The sequence below is a fragment of the Callithrix jacchus genome, chromosome 3 (assembly GCF_049354715.1).
Source record: "Callithrix jacchus isolate 240 chromosome 3, calJac240_pri, whole genome shotgun sequence".
NCBI lineage: Eukaryota > Metazoa > Chordata > Mammalia > Primates > Cebidae > Callithrix > Callithrix jacchus.
This window is the reverse complement of record NC_133504.1, coordinates 167,989,926-168,015,045: the sequence shown is the minus strand read 5'-3', so window position 1 is coordinate 168,015,045 and position 25,120 is coordinate 167,989,926. Positions and strand designations below refer to the sequence as shown.

The 25,120-nt window shown below is 44.4% G+C and overlaps 1 protein-coding gene across 5 annotated transcripts in view; it reads right to left on the bottom strand.

The window, feature by feature from the left end:
- The window catches only part of SEL1L3 (SEL1L family member 3), a 119,951-nt gene that overhangs the window by 90,311 nt on the left and 4,520 nt on the right, over positions 1-25,120 (bottom strand). For all 5 annotated transcript variants that reach the window (XR_008480270.2, XM_035293937.3, XM_035293933.3 and 2 more), the window contains exons 2-3: positions 14,627-15,197; positions 1,375-1,501 (exon numbers count right to left, since the gene is read on the bottom strand). Coding sequence is in view for 4 of the 5 variants with exons in the window: in XM_035293937.3 (XP_035149828.3) it covers positions 1,375-1,501; positions 14,627-15,197 (698 nt within the window). In the remaining variant the exon portion in view is untranslated. The remainder of the gene's footprint in view (positions 1-1,374; positions 1,502-14,626; positions 15,198-25,120) is intronic.

The window sequence follows — 25,120 nt, the reverse complement described above, 5'->3', positions numbered from 1 at the left end:
TTTCTGTGCCTCTTTGAGACTCTCACATGCCTGCTATCTGAATTCTTGATTAAGGCTTACAAAGCCAGACATAGATTAAAAAAATGTGGATTTTAATAAGAGGTGATTTGATAAGAAGCTATTTTAATTTCTATGATTAAAAGAAAAAAACATAATTAGGGCCTTTTGAACAATTTTGTTTCTTTCACAGATAAAAGCCATAAGGTAGAAAAATGTAATCATCTACAAATGGCATCACTATGTGATAACAGGGACACATATATGCTATTTTCATGCTCAGATTAGGTTATTCAGTATCACGATCCTGGCTGACCAATACAGAACAATTAATCTAATTATCCCATTTCTGGACTGGGGCTATTTTAGTCAAGAAAAATATTGTACATCTGTAACTTGTGGAGTGAGGATAAAATAACGGTAGCCAACTTAACTAGGACACATTTAGCCAAGATACGTGAACCATCAATCATTCAGAAAAGACTTGCTGAACACACCCCTTGATGCCACACGTTGTGCTACTGACCAGTAGTTCAAAGATGAGGAAGTGGGAATAATTTGATATTGTATGTGAAACATGGATCAAGGTCAAAATGAATGCATTGATTTCTCTTCATTTACCCCAGTAACCAATTCACAGTTTGGGTTTAAATGGTAGTGGCCGCATGTTCTTTGCAGACACACACAAAGAAGTTCTTTCTGATCTTTATAATCTGGCCTCAAAATCAGTGGTATGATACGCAAACAGATGGTGCCACACAGCTCCCTCCTGACCCACCCAGCTGAGCAAGCTCATGAAGATAAGTTATTACAAGGAAGCTTAGCAAGAACATACGCTCCGTAAAGTGACTCAAGATCTTTCTACAGCCAGCAGCATGGGAAGAATTAAATCACTCTGCTAAATCCATCTGGTCTGAGGTGAACCAGGAACCATTTTCAGCATCTTCAATTCAGCAGAAGGAAAAATAATACATATATCTGGGTCTTGCTGAATCAATGGAGGAGATCAGAAGTTGTGAGATTTCAAACAGCTCATCCAATCTTCCACGACAGAAAGCTAAAGCCAAGGCTGCAATCTGTGCTGGCTCTGGCTGGCTGCATCCGAGACCTTGCAGGGCCTCTGGCTTCGGCACCTGGCTGCCTACTTGTGTCATGTAAAAAGGCTAAGGCAAACTGAAGATTGTTAAATGCAAGAATAATTCAAGATATTGGAGGTTTTCAGGTCCACCAATTCTGTCTAAGCTACGGAGATATCAACATTTTTGCAAAGCGCCTTACCAAGGTGTACCCTCCTAAGGAGTTCTTCCATTAGCCTGTCCTGGTCCTCAAATAAAACAAGCACCGCCTGACCAACTCCCTTCTGCTACCCATCCTTACACTGGGTAATCCATCCGCTGGCGTCGAGTGGCTTCCAGCTCTCGATTTCGAAACCTCAGGAACTTCTTGACAATGCCCGTGTTTTCTCCACTGGAGGCATAAGGAAAGCCAAGCAGGGCAACCACGTCTGCAAACAACAAAACAGCTCCCTTTCAATTATATCCAGAAAAGCATTTCTTCCCAAATCACATTCATCCTGAAAGCCTCTGCCGAGCTCCGATCAAACATTTAAGTGAGATGCCCTAAAAATATTAGCAAACATCTGTTGAATATATGCCAAGCACCATGATAAGCACTTTACAGAGACCATGTCAATTACTTTTCATAACAACTCTATGAAGTAGATTCTATTTTTAGTTCCATTCTACAGATGAAAAGCCCTAGGCTAAATTCATAAAGTTACTAAGTGATAGAACCACATTTCAGGCTCTGAACTCAGGCTTCTGTGTTCATAATCAGTTCACATACTGCCCTCTGAATGCTAAGAAAAGCATCTGAATTTGTGTCCTATCAGTACGTTAACACTTCCGTAGTTCTCACTATGGTCCAGACATTGCTATATACATGCTACACAAATTTGTTCATTTAATTTTCATTATTATCCTCAATTTACAGATGAGAAAACAGAGGACAACGGCCAAAATAGTAACTAGTGTGTGAGGATGGCCAAGTGGTCTAAGGCGCCAGACTCAAGTTACCATTTCCCAAAATAGTAACTAACATTTCGTGTACACCCAGCAATATCGTAAGCACAATTCAGGGATAATCTCACTTCATTTCACAACCCACTATGAAATAGGTTCTTTTATTATTCCCATTTAACAGATTAAAAACTGAGCATCAGAGAGAGTTAAATAAGAGGTGGAGCTGGGATTCAAACTCAAGCTCCTTGGTTGCAGAATCCATACTCTTAAAATTGCTGACTTTTTTCTTCTGTGCAAACTTTCCACAGTAAACTCAACATACTACCCTACATAAAAATTACTAACCATACATCTTAAAATTGAAAAGTCTTCCATTTCATTTCACAAACATGAAAGAATTCTTCTCTGTAGCTCTAAAAATCACAGGGATGTTCATAACAAATCTTAAAGGGAGAACTGAGTTACTTCATCCCTACTTAATAACTACCGCTTTCAACAAGACTAAGTATGAATTTTTGGTTATCCATATTCTCCCCAACTAAAGAAAAGATAATCCACTTAACTCAACCTAGGAATAAGAATACCTTTCTTGGCCGGGCAAGGAGACTCACGCCTGTACTCCCAGCACTTTGGGAGGCAGAGGCGGGCAGATCACAAGGTCAGGAGTTAGAGACCAGCCTGGCCTTCTGTTTAGTAGAGAAACCCCTTCTCTAATAAAAATACAAAAAATAATTAGCCTGGCATGGTGGTGCGTGCCTGTAATTCCAGCTACTCCGGAGGCTGAAGCAAGAGAACTGCTTGAACCCAAGAGGCGAAGGTTGCAGTGAGCCGAGATTGCACCACTGCACTGCGGCCTGGGTGACAGAGCAAGACGCCATCTCAAAAACAAACAAACTTTTTTTCTGCTTAAAGTGTTCCTTGGACTAAATGGTGGAAACAGTCTATTTTCCTGGGCTTCTTGGAGACAGAAGAGTTGATTTATGTGCAATTCACCAAATATCAATATTGGCACAAATTATGGGGGCTTCAGCCTATGATGCTGGACATCTCAGCTCTCACTTCCCAAAGGAAATAAGAAGTTTTATTATATAGAGAGGTACCTTTGGTTTACCACAATTTGGAAATCCTAAGAGCAGTTTTTAGAATCTCAGGCCCTTATGGATATATTTAATAGGATTAAATAAGCCAGTATCTCTCCAATATCCACAAATCTATGTGCTTTTTCACAGGTAGAGATCCATTTGGAAATCCAAAAGAGTGGGGTGATCAATTTCAATTGAAGCATTTAAAACCCTTTTTTTTTTTCCATTTGAGCTCAATTTGGGCCCACTGGGCTTGCTGGTCTGTTACGGGGGTGGTGAGAGGAGTGAGAAATGGAAGTACTGCAAAGGTACCGAATTCACCAAGCAGGCTGACATCAGCTCAACTTCGGTTTGGCTTCCACTATGTTGAGTGGAGCAGAAGAGACCAGATGGCCACGTCAGACCCCTAGGAAGCCTTCTGCTGGTGATGGCTGTTGAGTGATCTAGTGTGCAGTGGAAACATTTGTCAAAACAAATGGGATTCAGTTCTGCACAACCTGACTCCAATAAAAAGAAGCTTCATAAAGGAGGTTTCTAAAGTGGAAAGAGTTAAAAGTGAATGACAATGAGCTCTCCTCTATCCAAAGACCAAAATAAAGTAGATCACACGGGAGAATTGGCCACAAAAGATTATGAAGGAAAAAGCTCAGTCCCAGAGATTTAAAAAAATTTTATAAGAACACATACTGTTTGTTCCCAACAAAACCAATGTAATGGCAGTTTCTGTTTTTGTATGTTTGTTCGTTTTGAGACAGAGTTTCCCTCTTGTTGCTTAGGCTGGAGTGCAATTGTGCAATCTCGGCACACTGCAACTCCACCTGGGTTCAAGCAATTCTCCTGCCTCAGCCTCTCAAGTAGCTGGAATTACAGGCATATTCCACCACATCTGGCTTTTTTTTTTTTTTTTTTTTTGTATTTTTAATAGAGATGGAGTTTCTTCATGTTGGTCAAGCTGGTCTTGAACTCCCGACTTTGAATGATCCACCCGCCTCGGCCTCCCAAATTGCTGGGATTACAGGCATGAGCCACCAGGCGGCTCAGTAATAGTAGTTTTCTTGTAAATCTGTAGCTTCACTACTTGTATAATTCGCAGTCACAATGCAGTTTGCCCTCAGTATAATACTGTCTTTCCATTATAATTAGAAGTAATGAAAAAAATGAATTTTGGAGCAGGAGAAGACTTTAAAATTCATCTGAATTTTAGGATATGCTATGTATCCCAGGATAACATACAGGGCTATTGTCTAATAACTGATTATAGCTGCATGCATTGCTGTAATTGACTAGTGATATCTTGTCATGGGCAGTGGAGTGGGGAGTGAGAGTACCAGTGCCATCCACCATTAAATAATTTACAGGTAGAAACTTAGGTCCAGAGAGGTTTACTGCCTTGCTTCTAGAATGTACTCATGAAAGCAGGGGCCTTACTTATTCACTACTCCATCCCCAGAGCCTAGAACAGTGCCCAGTAGTTGATAAAGACTCCATAAATATTTGATGAATGAATGAATGAATATAGGTGTGGCCAAGTCAGGATTTGAACCTGTCTCCCTTCCTCCTAAGCACTTTCCACAATTCTATAATGTGCACCACACTGCAGAAGCCAAATAATGACCTTTCCTCTTTCAAATCCTTTCCCCAAATTCATTTCTTTAGTTTATCTTGCATAAAGAGCTTAGGTTAAAAAAAAAAAAGACACCATTAAGACATAAACATAGAATGCCAGGAAAACAGTTCATGTTAGGAACCCCTTGCTGTTTTGCTTGTAGTATTTCCTCAAATTTTAGAGCAAGAAGAGGCAACAGATATTACATGGTGCAAACTCCTTCATTTAGAGGTGAGAAAAGTGTGAGTGTCTTATTGAAGATTTCATAACTAATAAGAAGTCCCACAGCCAGGTGTGGTGGCACATGCCTGTAATCTCAGTACTTTGGGAGGTGGAGGTGGGCGGATCATGAGGTCAAGATATTGAGACCATCCTGGCCAACATGGTGAAACCCTATCTCTACTAAAAATACAAAAGTTAGATGGGCGTGGTGGCACACGCCTGTAGTCCCAGCTACTCTGGAGGCTAAGGGAGGAGAATTGCTTGAACCCAGGAGGCAGAAGTGGCAGTAAGCAGAGAGGGTGCCACTGCACTTCAGCCTGATGACAGATTAGGACTCCTTCTCAAAAAAAAAAAGCCCCACTGTGACTCAAACCTGGCCTCCCCATTGCAAACCAATGGGCTTTTCTTCTCAGTCCTCCCAGAGAGAACCTTGGCTGATATTCAGCAGGCCTGCTGCCCCTGTGCAGATATACTGGTTGCTAAAACACTGAAATATTTCTTTTTTTCGTTTGATAGTTCATGCTACCTCAAACCTCCAAGGTCCCACCACCCACCCCGGCCCCTCTTTCAGGTTAGAGCCTGGCCCAGCAGTGGTTTCCAGGGCCGGCTTCAGCACTGGAGCTAGTGCCCACTGTGGTTCACCACGGCCCCCACCTCTCCCTGGTTGTTAAATATTTTAAATCTCATCCCTGGGTTGGGTGGGGTTAAGAGACGATTATGTAGCCCATGCCTCTGTTTCAGCTGAGTGATCAGAACCCTGATAAGGATGCTTTTCTCTGGAGAAGGTAACGCTTCCACATAACAAAACCCCACTCCAGATGTGCTTCAAACACACAGCAATGAAGCCGCTGAGATCCTCAGCCCACCCTCGGAGAAGCTGAAGATGGTCTTGATGAAAGGAATCACAATGACTACAAGTCTGTAAGCAGAATCGGTGGGGAAGGAAGCAAAGATTTCTCAACCTGGAGAAACAAAGCCAGAGCGAAGGCAGCTCAATAATGCTTTCCAAACACAGGACATTAAAAAGCCAGTGACCAATCAGGTGTTTAATTTTCTTTAAAGCCAAAGCCTGAGAATAAAAACTCGATTTTCTACAGATATGATTTAGGTCAGAACTCCCTCCAGAAAGGATACTAGGCAGTGAAGCAGGTTACTAAGGAAGTCTGTGGGACATTGCATGACAGGAGTCTTAGGAATAAAACCAGTTCTACTCCTAGTAATTGATCCTTCAAACATGCTTATGAGGGTGCACAAAGATACATGTACAAGGATGTTCAGTGAAGCCTTGAGGTTAAAAGCAACAGCACGACCATCAACAAAAGATAGGTTAAATAAATTATGGTCTGTCAGGCAACGCAACGCTAAGGAGCTGAAGAACGAGGTCAGCAGCATGTCCTGGTACGGAAAAATCTACTGTATCGTTAACGAGTGCAGGGCCGTTTCTAGAATCCTCTCATTTGTGCAGGAAGAGAACGGGAGACAACTTAACACTTACATGCACAGAGAACATTTCTAGAAGGAGACACAAGAAACCGTTGCTAATGAATTTACTTCTGGGAAAAAGACCAGAAGACTTGAGGGGGAGGGGTGTGGAAACTTACTCGTTCCCCTAAACCTTTTCACACTGTTTGAATTTTTTCTTTATTGTCACTGTGTACATGTATTACTTTTTCCTCTATGAAAGAAGACAACAAAAGCTGTGGGCACTCCCCGGCAGGCAGACAGAAGGAGCCAGCTACATCTCAAGGCCTCCCCTCCCTCGGCCTCCAAGACTGCCCAATCCGCTTCAAAGACACAAAGTCCAGTGGGTGAAGAAAAGAGGATGATTCACATCGATAAAAATTCAACTTTAAAAAAAGTATTCTTTCTAATTTAGAACCTGGGTTAGGGCTGTATTAGCATATTTCAGAGAGGCGGCATAGCAAAGTCCAAGGAATCGGGAAGTCTGGACTCCAGTTAAACAAACTCCCTGAGCCTCGGTTTTCCTCTTTGTTAAAGAAAGGTTGAGAATAACACTGTCTTTCCCATGGAACTATTAGGAGGATTAAATGAGACAATGTACATGAAAAAAGTGTTTTGCAAATCATAAAGGAGAGTGCAGATGCTAGGCATTAATTAGTGTTATTACTGAAAAATTCAGACTACCATGATTAACTGGAAAAAAAGGAACTAGGTCTTTTTTTTTTTTTTGAATGATGAATGTATCATTTATAACTACTAAAAGTACTATCATGTCATTGACTTGAATAGTCCTGCTGCATAAACCATTTTTTTCCCACAAAGACAAGTCAAGGCTGGTTCCAACACTTGACTTAACTTTCAATCATTTTGTTGTAATGAAATTTCGTTAGAAAAATCGTATTTCCAGTCCATTGGATCTGAAGTTGAGAATGCATTTTCAGTGAAAGGAAAACAGAGTGGAGAAGGAAACTGCCATGTTGCCCCAGAGTTTCTTATTTAAGAGGGAAGATCAGATAAATGTTCAAACAATCTCGGCTCACTGCCATCTCCCCCTCCCAATTTCAAGCAATTCTCCTGCCTCAGCCTCCCAAGTAGCTGAGACTACAGGCGTGCACCACCATGCCCGGCTAATTTTGGTATTTTCAGTAGAGACGAGGTTTCACCATGTTGGCCAGGATGGTCTCGATCTCTTGACCTCATGATCCACTGGCCTCAGCCTCCCAAAGTGCTGGGATTACAGGAGTGAGCCACAGTGTCTGGGCTATCTCATCTTATTTCTTGAATTGCCCATCTCACACCTGAGATTATCTTGGAAAATAAACCACAGCAAGTGTGCTGCTAGACCACATTTTCACTCCATGGCAGACAGTAACTGATGGACATGGCGTTCTTTCTCAGTGAGTACAGACACATCCTCGGAATCCTACTCAACACCATGCTCCAGGTAGCCACCCCCAATCAACACAAGCTAGCATGTGAGATGAAGCCTCGTTGCAATCTTTCCCATCAAGGAAAGAAGGCTTGTCAACATTTCCCCATCTAGAATTTTCTCCTCTGTTACCACTGCTTATGCCTTCTCCTCTGCCTGAATGCTGAATGTCCTTCCCTTCATTCCTTTTTTTGTTTCTTCTTTTTTTTTTTGAGATGGAGTCTTGTTCTGACACCCAGGCTGAAGTGCGGTGGTGCCATCTTGGCTCACTGCAGCCTCCGCCTCCTGAATTCGAGCAATTCTTCCACCTCAGTCTCCTGGGTAGCTGGGACTACAGGTGCATGCAACGACGCCTGCCTAGTTTTTTGTATTTTTAGTAGAGATGGGATTCCACTATGTTGGCTAGGCTGGTCTCTTAACTCCTAGCCTCAAGTGATCTGCCTCCCTTGGGCTCCCAAAGTGCTGGGATTACAGGTGTGAGCCATTGCACTCGGCCTCTCCTTTTTGGTCTATGAAAACTCTACTCATCCTTCAAATCTCTGTCAAAATGTCACCTCCTCAGTGAAGAAGCCACACAAACTGCTTAACACACGCAGATTGCTCAGGAACTTTATAAACGAATGAATGACTTAAAGTCAATGAATAGTTTCGTGACATCACCTGGTAGTATAGCCTACTGCTTAAGTGTGGGGTTTAGAAACCAAACTACCCAGGTTCAAACCCCAGCAGCTTCATCAATAGCTGTGCAGACTTAGACAAGCTACTCTATCTCTCTCAGTCAGTTTTCTCCTCGGTAAATATCACAGTGGAATATTGGGTAAATTAAATTAAATAACCACGGGTCGGGTGCTGTGGTTCACCCAGCACTTTGTAATCCCTGCACTTTGGGAGGCCAATGCAGGTGGATCACTTGAAGCCAGGAGCTCAAGACCAGCCTGGCCAACATAGTAAAACACTGTCTCTACTGAAAATGCAAAAATTAGACAGGCTTGGTGGCACACGCCTGTAGCCCCAGCTACTCAGGAGGCTGAGGCAAGAGAATTACATGAACCTGGGAGGTAGAGGTTGCAGTGAGCTGAGACTGTGCCACTGCACTCCAGCCTGGGTGACAGAGCAACACCCTCCCTCAAAAAAAAAATCAGATAACCATGTAAGCCATGTAAAGCACTTTTACAGTGCCTGGCACATCGCAAACACTCAGTAGCAGTAAGTGGCTGTGACCATTGGTAGGCACGTTAAAGAGAGCGGCTTGGTCCTCATCTTGGAGCCTCTACACTCAGTAAAGAAACTGATACATAGTAGGTGCTCAGTTAATCTTTGTTTAATTGAGTGGATCGTGATACCTGTCTTAGGAATGGTATAACAGAGCATTCTGAATGGACAGCAGTTAGGAAGTTAATTTCTGGTTGTGGAAGCTTAAAAAACCAAAACAAACAAACAAAAGAAAAACTCAACAAAACTTCAGGGTGGGGTCTGGAGAAGTGCTGGAAATTTGAGCTGGCTGTTGAAATAGAGGCATGATTGGCTGGGCACGGTGGCTCACGTCTATAATGCCAGCACTTAGGGAAGCCAAGGCGGGCAGATCACAAGGTCAGGAAATCAAGACCATCCTGGCTAACATGGTGAAACCCTGTCTCTACTAAAAATACAAAAAACTATCCGAGTGTGGTGGCAGGCGCCTGTAGTCCCAGCTGCTCAGGAGTCTGAGGCAGGAGAATCGCTTGAACCCAGGAGGCCGAGGTCGCAGTGAGCTAAGATCATGCCACTGAAAGAAAGAGAAAGAGAAAGAGAAGAAAGAAAGAAAGAAAGAAGGAAGAAAAGAGAAAGAAAGAAAAGAAAAAGAAAGAAAGAAAGGAAGGAAGGAAAAGAAAAGAAATGGGGGCATGATTTTGCCAAGCAGACATGGAAAGTGGTAGTGGGGGGAGGTGTTGCTTCGTGGGCTGGGGTAGTCGGGGCGGAACAGGAGCTATTCTAGGGAAAAGAAGCAGCTTTAGCAAAGACATAGGGATGGGGAATCAAAGACTTAAACCACAAAGGGGAAGCTGAGCTTACCTGAGGCTGCAAAGGGCAATCCCTGAACAGGAGCCTGCAGCCTTAACCAGCACAGCCCCACTGCATTAGTCTGGGAAGCTACAGAGCATGTGTGGTGGCCCTAGGAAAGGTGCACCCCCACCCCCACCCCTACACACTCCCTAACGTGGCAACACAGCCTTGCAAGGGTATCAGTGTGTGACGTTCACAAACTCTCCCTCCTCCTTGGCTAAGAGCATTCATTCAATCAACGAATAGTCACTGAGTGCAGGGGCCTATGCTCAGCATTAGAACAGAGCAAACAAGGCCCCTGGCCTCGTGGAGCTTGTGTTCCAGTGTTAGCCAGGCAATAGGTACATAGGCAACTAAAGATATTTACTGAAACTGTCCAGTGGCGATCAGGCCAGGAAATGGAGAAGGTGGACGATGACAGGCAGGGGTGGTAGGGGTGGGCCTACTGTCTTAGATAAGGCGGTTGGGGGAACCGTCTTGAGGAGATGGCATTGGAGTAGAGGGGTGGGGGAGGTAAGGAAGTGGCCAGGTGGTGATCTGGGAGAAGAGCGTCTTAGGCAGAGGGAGCAGTCACACACATGTCCCAAAGTGAGAATGAACTCGGTATGCCCCAGGAGAAGCAAGTGGGCCCATGTGACTGGAAGCAGTCCAGAAGGGCATGCTTGGTGGGACACGAGGCTGAAAGGGGGCAGGGACAGATTTCCACAGAGCAAGGGGCATAGGTTGATCTTAACTGGGATCAGTGGGCAATGGGGGCAAGTGGGGGCTTTAGTTAGGGAGTGATGTCATCAGTTTGCCCTGGCTGCTGGTGAGGGGTCAGGAAGGTACGATGGGCAAAACTCAGGGGCCACTTGCAGGCAGTGCCAAGAGTCCAGACAGGAGGATGGTGGCTTAGACCAGGATGCTGGCACTCCATGTGGTGAGACATGCCAGAAGGGACTGAATATGTGACACATACAGTCAGCACTAGGTAACTCTCAGAGTATGAGAAGTCCAGGTGGGCCCCCAGGTCTGGGGCCCGAGTCACCAGGCTACGTGGCTGATTCTTTTTCTTTCAGTGACTCCAGCATGAGTCAGGCACACATGTGATTTGGGAGGGACAATAGAAACACCCAGTCTCCTCCCTCAAGGAAATAAACCACACTAGGTAGATCCACAGGTGTTGTCTGCTTATGTCTACATATGCCCCCCACAACCAGGATGCAGAAGCAACAGATGCACCGGGGCATGTGGCCGAGCCATGGCACACATGTGTTCTCAATGGCTGCCCACTTCTCATCGGGGTTAGGTTTCCCCTGCAGGGCTGGTTAAATGTCTGCTGCATCTCCACCAAAAACTGGACTCATGGCCTGGCCAGGTCTGGCCTGGCAAAGGAGATAAGCTGCTGAGAGCTGTGTCTGGGCACACGCAGCCCTCGCCTGGGGAGCCTCGGCTAAGCCGGTGGTGGAGGCCCTCCAAGCGCACTTCCAGAATGCCCAGGCACAGGGACTTTGACTCTTCATACACGAAAAGGAAAATGAAAGCAAGTCAGGGAGTACTTCAGTTCAGAGGCAAGGCCATCGCTGGACACCAGGCACTTGACACAGAAAACCTTCCCTGAAACCCCACATCAGTGCTGGCTGAGACTGGGGCCAGACGTGACGGGCCCCCCGCGGCTCAGCTCGGAGCCTCGATAATGCCATCTTGTTCTGACTTGACTCCCCTGCTAAGAACAAACCAGAGGCCCGGCCCTCTTCCATCCTTACAGCCCAGATCTGGAACAGAGATCATAGCTGTTTTCCATGGGGCTGCCGCAGGTGCTCTTGTGATCTGGCTTTTGGAAAAGGAAGAATGTGCGCCCCTTGTTCGGTAAACAAATCACAGCCTTGTGATCAGAGCTTATTTTGAGGGTGCATGAAGCTCCCCACCATTTTCAGTGACTTTAACTCTTGGAAAAGGATTTTCTCTGCGTTATGGTTTAATTCTTACTCCTAAAGTAATGCTCTGAAGCAGGTGGGGAGAAAAATCCCACTGTGCCGTTCCTAAGCCTCGCGAATATGAGAAGAAACAACAAAAGAAGGAAAAGACGTTTCACATTTTAAGGGCATGTTCAGGTGCCCTAAGAGCTGAGCCAGTTCGTTAAATGATTTCATTTGGAAACTTCCAGCTTGCAATTCAGTCATTCTTCAATGAGAAATACATGATTTGTCAAATATGAAATGAAATCATTAATCTCTGACAAAGTCGGAGGTAGAGCAAATCGTGGCTGTGTGCGCCCCATGCTCTCTTCCTGTTAACAAATTAGGTAGCCCTGTGGAAGGTATTCCAGACAGAGGCTAGCATGGGGCTCTGCCTGGAAGAGGGAGGCACACTGATCATCAGAATGATTGACTTGACTGCTTTCAGACATTTAACTACCCATCCCACCCTCCCTGCCATGTGCACACCACAGAAAGGGAATCTGCTTTCATCTTCTAGATATCTTTTCATTTAAAGCACCGCACAAATACAGAATAAGCCAGACAGACAGGGCTATTAAGACATAGGTTAAAATTATATAGAGCTACACAAACACAGGAGTCTCTGTAAAAACTGGTAAAATCTGAATAAGGTCTGAAGTCCAATTAACAGTATTAGATCAGCATTACTTCCCCAGTTTTGACTTTGCACTGTAGTTATAGAAAACGAGGAAGCTGGGGTGAGGATACACAGGGACTCTGTACCTTTTGCAACTTTCTGTGAATCTATAATTATTTCAAAATAGTTTTAATCCAGCATTTTGGAAGACCAAGGTGGGAGGATTGCTTGAGATCAGGAGTTCAAGACGAGCTTGGGCCATATAGGGAGACCCCATCCTGACGGAAAAATAAAAAAGTAAATTGGGTGTGGTGGTGCATGCCTATGTTCATAGCAACTTGGGAGGCTGAGGTGGGAGGATGGCTTGAGACCAGGATGTTGAGGCTACAATGAGTTATGATCATGCCATACAATGAGTTAATGATCGATCCAGCCTGGAGGACAGAGTGAAATCCTGTCTCAAAAAAAAAAAAAAAGTTTTGAAAAATGTCAAATGTGCCATTTCTAGGGTAAGTGGCCTCTGACAAGCTATCACGTACAGTGACACAGGTCCTTTCAGTTTTCCTTATATGCAGCGCTATCTTGGGGCAGTACCAAGAAATGGCCATGGTCATTATTTCCCCAAAGATAGCCCGACAGAAATCACATCCCAGAGGTGACAAGTTGATGACTAGAGGAAAAACTTAGAGTGCATGTCCTTAAGTCACCTTGTCCCAAACCCTTCCTGTTGAAAATGTCAGGCACAGGCCATGGAAGGGTCTGCTGCTACAAGTCCGTGGATTTTCTCTGCCTGCCAAACCTGGCTGGGGTCCAGTCACAGGAACCTTACCAATCCTAAGTCCAACCAGCTCTGTCCCTGGCCCTCAGGTTCTCAGATTTTAGGGTAGGTACATCAGAGTCGTGGGGAATGCATTTAAAATGCTGATTCCAGGCCTTCTCCCACCCCTGCAGATCATGACTAAGTAGATGAAAGATGGGGCCTAGGAATTTGTATTTGCAACAAGCATTTGTGATTCTGTCTCAGGTGGTCTTCAGGCTACAGTTGAGGAAACACTGACTGAGAGCATGCACGGGGAGGGCTCCCCACAGAGAGGGCAGAAGAAGACCTGGCAGGTACTTGGCATCCAGAGAACAAGGCACTCCTTGCACCAACGGAGAGAATTGCCTCTCAGCATAGGCCAATCTCCAGCCCCAGAGCTTAAGGGAGGCTGCAGAAGGGCCTGGGAGCCTCCAGGATTGGTCCTGCTGTGGCTGTGACCATGTGGCATTTAGGATAAAATGGAGAATGTGGACTCTGTCATCATCACAGCTTCTCACTGAGTGCTGATGATGTGTAAGCAATCACATCTCACTTAGTCCTCACAGGACTGCTCTGAAGGAACTGTTTATTATCCCCATTTTACAGATAGGAAAACTGAGGCGAAAGTGGAGGGGCAGGAGTCTAGCCCAGTCAGAGGTAACCATGCTGTGATACAGCATCCCTTTCTGTCAGAAGTGTTCCTTTAGGTTCTCATCTCCTCCAGGATAAAATATCGTCCTTAAAAATAATAGAGGACGGGCACGGTGGCTCACGCCTATAATCCCAGTACTTTGGGAGGTTGAGGTGGGCGGATCACCTGAGGTCAGGAGTTTGAGACCAGCCTGGCCAATATGGTGAAACCCATCCTGCCTCTACCAAAAATACAAAAATTAGCGGGGTGTGGTGGTGGGTCTCTGTAACCTCAACTAAGGAGGCTGAGGCAGGAGAATCACTTGAACCCGGGAGGTGGAGGTTGCAGTGAGCCGAGATCACGCCACTGCACTCCAGCCTGGGTGATAGAGCAAAACTCAGTCTCAAAAAAATAAAAGGAAACTTTAGCGAGTTTGTGGGGAGGGGAGGGGGAAGAATTTCCCAAAGCTTGTTTCCATGGCATGAATACTCCCTTCCCACTGAAAGCAGATCTAACCCTCTCAAAGTCTACCTTCCTCTGCTCCTCTGTTCTGCTCTTTCTTTCATCTTTGATCCTGCTGTCTCCTAATCTTTCTCCTCTTTTCCCCTTCTAATTTTTCTCCTTTTGTCTTCCGATTCCAAAGTCACAGACTCAATGCATCCCTCCATTTTTCCTGTATCCAGCATCGCCGATAGAAGAATTTTCTCCTGCCATTTGGCCATGATACAGGCTAGCTGAAAAAAATGCGAATGAGGTTCCTAGCAAGATAGATGACCTACCATTTTCCAGAGGACACTGTGGAATCCTGTTTGCCTGAAGGTTCCAAATATAACCTGTGTTCCACTCAAGGCACACTTGATGATCTTTGAAAGGACGTTCAAAAGGCGGGCTGGTCTGCAGCAGGGTGTAGTTCTTTGCTACGGCGTGGAGCAAGTGTTCCTCCCATTTAGCATTCCAGTCTCCGCCACTGTATTTGTGAGTAATCCAGGCGCGTACTATCACTGCAGATACAGAGATGGAGTGCCTGATGAAATAATCATCTCTGTAAACCATAATGCTGGGAAATTTCACATGTACTATTTGTGTCCTGCTGGTGTGAAGATGTTTCTCATTCTTCCACCTTTTTTTGTACACGGGAATGCTACTTCTGAACTCAGATGAAACAACTGCTTCCAAATTGACAACACAAGGCTGAGAGCATAAATACTCAACCGAGACTTCAGAAACGTTGCGAACATTTCCTTCAAAGACAGTAAAATAAATAAAGTCTTTGTAAGCCATGCTCTGCTCAGCTTTGGATATCACCGATGTCGTCAGGGAAGTCTGCCTACCCAAAGACGGTACAACATTCTGAAAAAAAGAAAAAGAAAGTAAGAAATACAGAAAGTTTATAAATCCTCTTCACAGCAGATATGTGAATCATTATTTTCCTGGGATAAAAAAATGCCAATCTACATAAAGCAATGCATGAAATGTGGGAGATAAAAGATGTCAAAACCTACTAAAGGATTGGGGAAAAACCAACACACAAATACAAAGGAAGATTAGGACACATTAAACTCCTTCCCCAGACCCAGAACATTTGCTGATTAGAATGTGACTGTCAAGTCTACGTGCCAATAATTCCAGAGTTGGTTTTCAAATGCAGAAGCTGGTTCACAACAAATCCAGTAGCAATGTAATCTGCCTTTGAATGAAACAGAGACAACCCAGCTTCAGACATTTTCAAACCATTGTCCTGACTTCAAATGGTGCGTCAGACACTACCAAGTCAAAGGGTGGCAGAAAAGTGCAAAGTGCACCCTCGAGGGAACAGAACAGAGATGCCAACCTGGCGCCTTCTTCTCCTGTAAGTTTGAAGCTAGGGCAAGCCTGCATGATATATGGACAAGCGAGAGGCTTCTATTGCTCCCAGTTACACACAAGCAAGCTCAGACGATGGGCTGTGTTGTCTGATTCTTTCACCATAGATGATGCTACATGAATCAGAAAAGATCTTAGTGGAAAGTTTATTTATCTGGTCATGAAATCAAGGCAAGGTTTTGAGCATGAGGTGCTGATATATGAATGCTAAGAGCTCTCATAAATATGACTTGATTCAGGTATCGAAAACACAATAGAAAAAGGTCAGTTTGGCCCACTGCATATCCATGAAGGTGGCTATCATAAAAAAAAAAAAAAAAAAACAGAAAATAAAAAGTGCTAGTGAAGATGCAGAGAAATTGGAACCCTTATGCACTCTTAGTGAGAATGTAAAATTGTGCAGCTGCTATGGCAAACAGTATGGCAGTTCCTCAGATAAATTAAACATAGAATTATCATATGATCAGGCCAGGCGTGGTGGCTCATGCCTATAATCCCAGCACTTTAGGAGGCCAAGGTGCGTGGATCACCTGAGGTCAGGAGTTCAAGACTAGACTGGCCAACATGATGAAAACCAGTCTCTAATAAAAAAAAAAACTTAGCCAGGCATGGTGGCGGGTGCTTGTAATCCCAGCTACTTGGCAGGCTGAGGCAGGAGAATCTCTTGAACCTGGGAGGTGGAGGTTGCAGTGAGCCAAGACTGTGTCACTGCACTCCAGCCTAGGTGAAAGAGGGAGAAGCCATCTCAGAAGAAAAAAAAAAAAGAGAATTATGATATGATCAGATCCAGCAATTCCATTTCTTGATATACACCCAAAAAAATTTAAAGCAAGGACTTGAAGAGATATCTGTACCCCCATGCTCATAACAGCATTACCCACACCAGCTAAAAGCAACCCAAGAATCCATCCATGAATGAAAGGGTAGAAGAAATGTGGTAAATACGCAGGATGGAATATCATTCAGCCCTAAAAGGGAATGAAATTCTTAAAAATGGATGAACTCTGACCACATAATGTTAAGTAAAACAAGTTAGACACAACAGAACAGATATTATATCATCCACCAACATGAAGTACCTAGAGTAGTCAAACTCACAGAGACAGATGGCAGAATAGAGGTGACCAGGGCCTAAGCGGAGAAGGGATTGAGGAGTTAGTATTTGATGGGCCCAGAGTTTGAGCTTGGGACGATGGAACAGTGTGAAGATAGAAAGTGGTGATGATGGCCCAACAGCGTAGATGTCCTTAACACTACGGAACTGTACGCTTAAAAATGATTCCAATGCTATATTTTAATGCATGCTCGTTTATACCACAATTTAAAAGAAAAAAGTCAGTTTGGTCTCCTCCCAGGAAAGAAATAAGGACTCCTTTTTTCAATTCTTGCTTAGAGCTGTGGGAAAGGGAAAGATGGACAAGACATAAAATTCGGTATCAGGGAATCATGTCTATAAATAATGACAATACGGGCCAAGAGTGGTCAGTGTTCCGACCAAACTGTGAACAAGCCCAGGGGTACATAGCACTGGGAGGGAATAATTCTAACTGGGGGATCTGGGATAGGCTTTATGGAAGAAATGGTATCTCAGTTGGGCTTTGAGGGATGAAGAGGAGTTCTTCAGGTGGAGAGGCAAGGGAAAGGCACTGCAAGTGGTGTGAAGAGCATAAACCGGGCAAGAGGCAGGGGAATGCAGGTGACGTAGGGAATAGAAAGCAGCTATGTGGACACACAGACATGAGGTTGAAAAGAAAGGTAGTTTGGCCCTGGAGACCATTGAGTCCCAGCCCCAAGGAACGTGAACTTTCATTCTACTGACAGCAAAGAATCAACTAAGGGACAAGGGGTGGTGTCTCCCTTTTTTTAAATTGCATTTTAGGTTTTGGGGTACATGTGAAGAACATGCAAGATAGTTGCATAGGTACATACATGGCAGTGTGATTTGCTGCCTTCCTCCCCTTCACCTATATCTGGCATTTCTCCCCATGCTCTCTCTCCCCAACTCCCCACCCCCCACTGTCTCTCCCCTATTCCCCCCAACAGACCCCAATGTGTAGTGCTCCCCTCCCTGTGTCCATGTGTTCTCATTGTTCAACACCCGACTATAAGTCAGAACATGTGATATTTCATTTTCTGTATACACCATGGAATATTATGCAGCAATAAAAAATGATGAGTCCGTGTCCTTTGTAGGTGTCTCCCTTTTAAAGCAACTGACAATGTCAATTAGAAACCAGGCTAACAATGCATACAAAGATGAGCAAACAACACAGTTAATCAATAAGTAAATGCTCATTCATAGTAAGTTAATGCAAACTGAAACTGCACTGAGATGCCATTTTTAACCTACTAGATGTGCAAAGATCAGAAAGTCAGATAACACATTGCACTGACCAGAGTGTAGGAAGCATGCCCTCTCACGTATTGCTGGTGGCAGTAATCTTTAATCTCCATGAGGGCAATCAAGTAGTATCTACCAAAAGTATAAATGCACTCACCCTCTGGCCCAATAATGTCACTTTTAGGAGTTTATCCTATAAATATACTCAAAGTTGTGCAAAATGATGTCTTATAGATTTTCACTCCAGCGCAGTTTGTAATTGCTGGAGATGGGGAGCCTACACGCCCATCAAGAGGGAGCTGGTTAAATAGAAATAGTATATCCACTCGTGGAGTACTATACAGCTATTAAAAGGAGGCTCTTCATGTACATATGATAGAATGATCTCAAAGGGTTTTGTGTCTGGTTTTTGTTTGTTTTTGATTTTTCAGAAGTTTTTTTTTTTGAGATGGAGTCTTGCTCTGTCACCCAGGCTGGAGTGCAGTGGCATGATCTTGGATCACTGCAACTTCCACCACCCAGGTTCAAGTGATTCTCTGGCTTCAGCCTCCTAAGTAGCTGGGATTACAGGCGCCGGCCACCACATCCGGTTGATTTTTGTATTTTTAGTAGAGACAGGGTTTTACCATGTTGGCCAGGCTGGTCTCAAATTTCTGACCTTGTGATCTGCCCACCTCAGGCTCCTAAAGTGCTGGGATTAGAGGCATGAGCTGCCACATCTGGCCCAGGTTTTGAAATTCCAAGTTTGTTGGAATATAATTCACACCACAAAAGTCACACACTGAAAGTGTAAGTTGCAATGTTTCCTAGTAGATTTATAGAGTTAGTCAACAATCAATCATCACCACAATCAATTTTCGAACATTTCATCACCCCAAAATGAAACCCAGTACCCAATGGCAGCCAGTTCTCATTTTTTTGCTTTTTAAGAACAGATTCAGAAATACAATTTGGGTTAAATACACACACACACACACACACACACACACACACACACCCCACACACGTATATATGTACACATGCATATTCACTTGCATACAGAGGAGACAGAATAAGAGAGATGCACTGTATATCCTTCCCTAACTTTTGAATTTTGTACCACATACATTTTTTTTAAGTAGGTGAGGAGAAAGCAGCTGTCCTAAAAGGTCAACGTGGATACTGTGGCTTCTGCAAATGGCAGAGAGAACAGGAGAAAGGCTGCAATTCCTTCTGACCAGTCATAGGAAACCTGTGGGAAGAGCTATGTAAAGAAGGGGGTACAGCCTAAACTGTCCGCCCCCGCCCCCTGGAGAGGTTTAATTGTTTTATGTTCTCATTTATACTACCAGATTACAGGGAGGAAACACATATAAAAATCATCTCCTAATTAGAAGCAGAGAACGTTACAATGGATGAGCCTGGTGACAAGTCAGTCTATTCTCTTCGTATTCTGCAGACGAGAAAATGACAATCAAGAGGTGACATTCTCCAACACTACCCAGCTGGTGGGTTAGCAGAGGCAAGCCCAGAAACCTGGTTCCTTTTCTAGCCGCCTACCCACTCCCACCCTCCCCACGCCATAGCAAATGATATCAATAGTGACTAATGGTCACTATTTCATGGCCACCTGGAAACTCTAGGCTAAATTCTGCTTCCATGTGAATAGGGACGCACCCAGCATTCGTCCGTGAGTGCTGATTTATTCATTCAGCCAGATGTGCCAAGATGTCGCCCCCATTCTCAAGATGCAAATCACAGTGCTAAGCCCACATCAGAGTTTCACTCGAGGCCAGGGATCGCTGGTGCTGGTGGAAGCCGAACAAGCTGAACCGGCCAATGAGTGGCCAACATGCCTTATTCCAAAGCAATGCCCTGAATGCTTCCCTCACTAAATCCCACAAATAAGTCAAATGTCAAATACGACATTTGCTTCTTTTCTGAGACAAAGGCAGCCCAGTGCCCAGGACATGCAGAGGTGTATTAAATATCACATTGTGTTCTTTCTCAAAGAATGACTTAAAACCTCTTCCTCATTCCTTCCATGTATACCTTAAAAATTCACCCAGGCTCAGCTCTCCCACTTAGATTTCTTTTTTTGAGTGGGGATGGAGGAATGTCAGATTTTTAATGCTGATGCTAGCATCTCCAGTGAAAACCTCTTTTAAACAGAATGCTGGGGGAACGACCATTTACTAGAAAAGTGCAGTTCCTAATAATCATGTTCACTATTTTACATCTTACTGCTAAAAACACACCAGTCCACTTTTCTTCATTAATTAGTGCAGCGCCTTGAGCATGGGTTCAGTTTGGTTTGATGGTCCACGCTTACAACCTTGTAGAGAATGGAGGCCTATGCAAGCTGGTACAGTGGCTCACACTGGTAATCCCAGTGCTTTGGGAGGCCAAGGCAGGAGGATCACCTAAGCCCCAAAATTCATGGTTAATGTGAGCTATGGTAGTGCCAATGCCCTCCAGCCTGGGCAACAGAGTAAGGCCCTGTCTCCAAAAAATTAAAAATAAAAAAAAGAATGCATATATACACTTTTCAGTGTACTCTCCACAGAGTCCCTTCAAATTCTGTTTAAAAAAAGTATTTCCGGCCGGGCGCGGTGGCTCAAGCCTGTAATCCCAGCACTTTGGGAGGCCGAGGCGGGTGGATCACGAGGTCAACAGATCGAGACCATCCTGGTCAACATGGTGAAACCCCGTCTCTACCAAAAATTACAAAAAATTAGCTGGGCACGGTGGCACGTGCCTGTAATCCCAGCTACTCAGGAGGCTGAGGCAGGAGAATTGCCTGAACCCAGGAGGTGGAGGTTGCAGTGAGCCGAGACTGCGCCATTGCACTCCAGCCTGGGTAACAAAAGCGAAACTCCGTCTCAAAAAAAAAAAAAAAAAAAAAAAAAAAGTATTTCCATATACTCATATGAAGATTATTTCATTTTCACCAGTTTCAAAGTCTCAGGTGCAGTACAAGTTACCCCAAGGCATACAGGTGCTAGGCATATGTTATCCAGCATGGTAGTCACGAGTCATATTAAGCACTTGCAATGTGGCTGGTCCGATTTGAGATGTGTGCTAAGTGTAAAATATACACTAAATTTCAAAGCCTTCATATAAAAAAATGGCTGTAAAATAGCTCAATAATTTTTACATAAATTGTATGTTAACATGACGATATTTAGACATACTGAATTAAATAAAATATATTCATATTCATTATGCCTGCTCTCTTTACTTTTTTTTGTTTTGTTTTGTTTTTGAGATGGAGTCTCGCTCTATCGCCCAGACAGAGTGCAGTGGCGTGATCTCCGCTCACTGCAACCTCCGCCTCCCAGGTTCTAGCGATTCTCCTGCCTCAGCCTCCTGAGTAGCTGTGATCGCAGGCATGAACCACCACGCCCGGCTAATTTTAGTATTTTTAGTAGAGATGGGGTTTCACCATGTTGGCCAGGCTATTCTCAAACTCCTGACCTCAGGTGATCCAGCCTCCAGGGCCTCCCAAAGTGCTGGGATTACAGGCATGGGCCACAGCACCCAGCCAGTTATCAAGCTATTATCCCAGAGACAGTTTTGAAGAACAAAAGGTGAGAAGACATGCTTGGTTAGGAGTTATCATATAGGAGACACGGGGTGAATAGCCCAACTCGGCATCATTTCATATGTGCGTAGTTGATGGGGCTTGATTCCATGTTTTTCTTAGGTTCCCTGGTGGAGAGTGTTGACATCTTGCTATTGTTTCTTTCAGAAAAGATCTAAGTCAGAGGATAACACGAAGCTAAGCTAAGCAAAGAGATCAAATTTCAAGGACTGAGATGGATTGTTTGACAAGTAGGAGAAGCTTGAATGACAGCTGGAGAATAAGAGAGAAGCTTTGGGGTGGGGCAGTGTTTCCTTAAGTCCCTGCGGGTGTGTCCGCCCCAAAGAGGGCCTCAAAATCACCATACGTGGCTTGTGCAGAACATGGTCTAAACTCTTCCAGAAGGTACTATGGGGCAACTATGGGATGAAGGAAGCTGGCATCCGGTGGTTTGGAGCAGACCCAGTGGGCAGCTGATTCACCACGAGTTGTGGCTACCTCTGCTATGCACAAAACCAACACCGATTATTAACAAGACATCACACTCTAAATATTGATTAAGCTGAAGCTGACTTCCTGGCTCAAGTCATGTGTGTGGTTATAAGCTGTTTCCTGCCAGGAAAATAAGGCAATTAACTTGAAGAGTTCCAGCTACAGGCATGACACGTGTCCAGCCTTCATAGGTATTTTCACATGCCAGGTCGCATTAACACAAGCTAAAAATTTATCTGCATGTTCCTCTGTTTGGAAATTATGAGTTCAGAGTCCATGTCATTGTTATATTTCCAGCTTCTAAAAGAGAGATACACAGAAAGAATTTAGTAAGTGTTTCTTGCTGAAGTAAAGCACTGGGGCTGGGCTCGGTGGCTCACGCCTATAATCCCAGCACTCTGGGAGGCCGAGGTGGGCAGGTCACCTGAGGTCAGGAATTCGAGACCAGCATGGCCAACATGGTAAAACCCTGTCTCTGCTAAAAATACAAAAAAATTAGCCAGGCGTGGTCGTGGGCACCTATAATCCCAGCTACTTGGAAGGCTGAGGTGGGAGAATCACTTGAACCCAGGAGGCAAAGGTTGCAGTGAGCCAGGATTGCATCACTGCACTCCAGCCTGGGCGACAGAACGAAACTCTGTCTCAGAACAAAAAAAAAAAAAGCACTGGGCATGGGCATTTCTGCCAGGTGCCTCAGTGGCCCTGGGGACATTTGCATATAAACCAAACAACTTGGTCAATTTTGAGTCCCCCTGCTCTCTTCTTACACTCATAAGCCCTCTGGTAAAGAGGCTCCATCACTTTATTTTTCTCCCAGCCTCGTTATTTCCTTCCAAAGAGCCCTTACACTTTAGCATCTCAGTGGTCCCTGGGGGGTCAGAGCTGAGCTGGGGGACTGTCAGATCAGGGAAGGTGGCACCCACCTTATCCATTTGGGGCAAACTTCTCCCAGCTATTTTGTCCCTCCAGACCTTTCAGACAGCTGCCCTACATTCTAGAACGTTTCCATTTCTCCACACCAAAAATACAAATTAAGTTTTTAAGATTTCTCATCCCTCGACCTTCTGCTGAATTCCTGTTCATCTGGCAAGTTCATCCACGTTACTGTGATAATGAAAAAATACTGAGGTAATGTCACGTATTTGTATTTCTATGCCAGCTGGGTGGAGATAATGCCTTAAAAGCACAGCCTAAATGCATCGCAACTCTAAGCAAGATATCTGGAGTGAAGAGAGGCATTCTGTGCCCCTCAAATTATGCTGTTTAGGCAGCTACATAGATGTTCCGCTTTGAAAGCAACATACTGATACATTTTGCACGCAACAGAGCTTGGCCCTAAAAGATGCTTGAGCCCTCAAATATGTTTATACCAGATGTGAGCCCTCATCAAAGTCAAATTTGACAATGTCATGCACAGTCACAAAACATAGATTTTCTTGCTTTTTTGTAAATGTGCATGTATTGTAAGTTTTTTTTTAAAAAAGAGAGAAATGGGCCAGTTAATGTATGTTCATGATAGGAGACCCCAAATAGGAGATCTAAATGCATTGAATTCAGCCTGGGAATCAGGAAACAGATGAATTTATGTATCTTCTGGATGGAAAAATAAAACTATCAATATGACCTAAACTTCTTTTAGGATGACTGCTTTTGATTCCTTTAAACAAAATCAATAAGAAGAGATGCTATTCAAATTACCCTTCCTTGTTTCAAAGAGCTGAGAAAACTTGGCTTTGTTCTCTATCTGGTCTCTACTTGGTATTTAAAGAAAGAACAGAGAGTCTGGGAAACTTTAAATCATTCACATCTTGCTATGGGATATTCATTTACACGTACATGTGTCTGTGGGTGGGTCTGATATACAAACAATAACTGCTTTTCTCACTCCTGACCATTCTGCCCCATCCTTCTCCTAAGAAAACTGTGGCTCGTGAGGGCTTTCTCTTCAAACTGGCTGGATCACATTTTCCCTAGTTCAAAAAGTAAGTGTCTTGCCTTAAAGAGCCCATTTTTCTAATTTCTGCCTACTAGATAATAAGCAAAAATTCTGTCTGAGTCAACAAAGCATGCAATTAAGCAAACTGGACAAAGGTGTCAGTACAGGCTTCAAAATCAGCACGTGCCTAGGGAAACATTTCCCGGTTCAGTATTCTGCCTTCCTAAACCTGAGAGCTGGCCAGAGCCACACCATCCCAGTCATGATCAATATTCCTAGTTGTGGAAGATTCTCCCCCATTCTATTTAGCATGCTGTTTCTTCCCAACCCACATCACACAAAGCTACCTAAGGTTGGTTTGCTCTTATTTCATTGAGTACCTACTGTGTACTGAGCACTGGGTATGTTAAACCTTTTTTTCTCTGTGACTTCTAACCTCATCCTCTCACATGGGACCTCACAGAACTTCTCAATTCTAACCCAATCCTCACAGCAACCCACAGAGGGAGACAGAGTCCCACTGTTGCAGCTGAGGCGACAGAATGGCTTCAGAGAGGGTAAGTAACTTGCCCAAGGTCAACCAGCTACCAAAAGCAGGACCAACATTCAAATCCTCATTTGCCGACTCCAAAGTCAGCGAGAGAGTGCCTCTCATTTTCCAACAACATCCACAGAAGATGCCCTCGATGCATGCCCCCAGCTTTGACACCGTCACTGCTTTCTGGCTGCAGGGTGGGGGAATCTTATAACTTCCCGCATTCTCATCTTGAAAGGGTCAGGGGCTAAAATGCCATCATGCCCTCAGGCCTTGAGTTTGGAGGAGATAGATATTGCCTTAACCACAAACACCAGACTCAGCCAGCTCCCTGGCATCACCAAGCCCTTCTCCAGGTAGAGACAGGAAGCAAGACCTGCCAAGGCAGAATCCCATCAGCCATTCCTCACGTCCCACAGACGCCTCCTGCCCCTCTCGGCTCCTTTCTCAGGGGAATGGCATGAACCAATAAACAGGGTAACTGAATTCACTTTAGGCTATTTACGGTCCACTCCAGTCTACCCATCCTCCCAGCGAACTGCC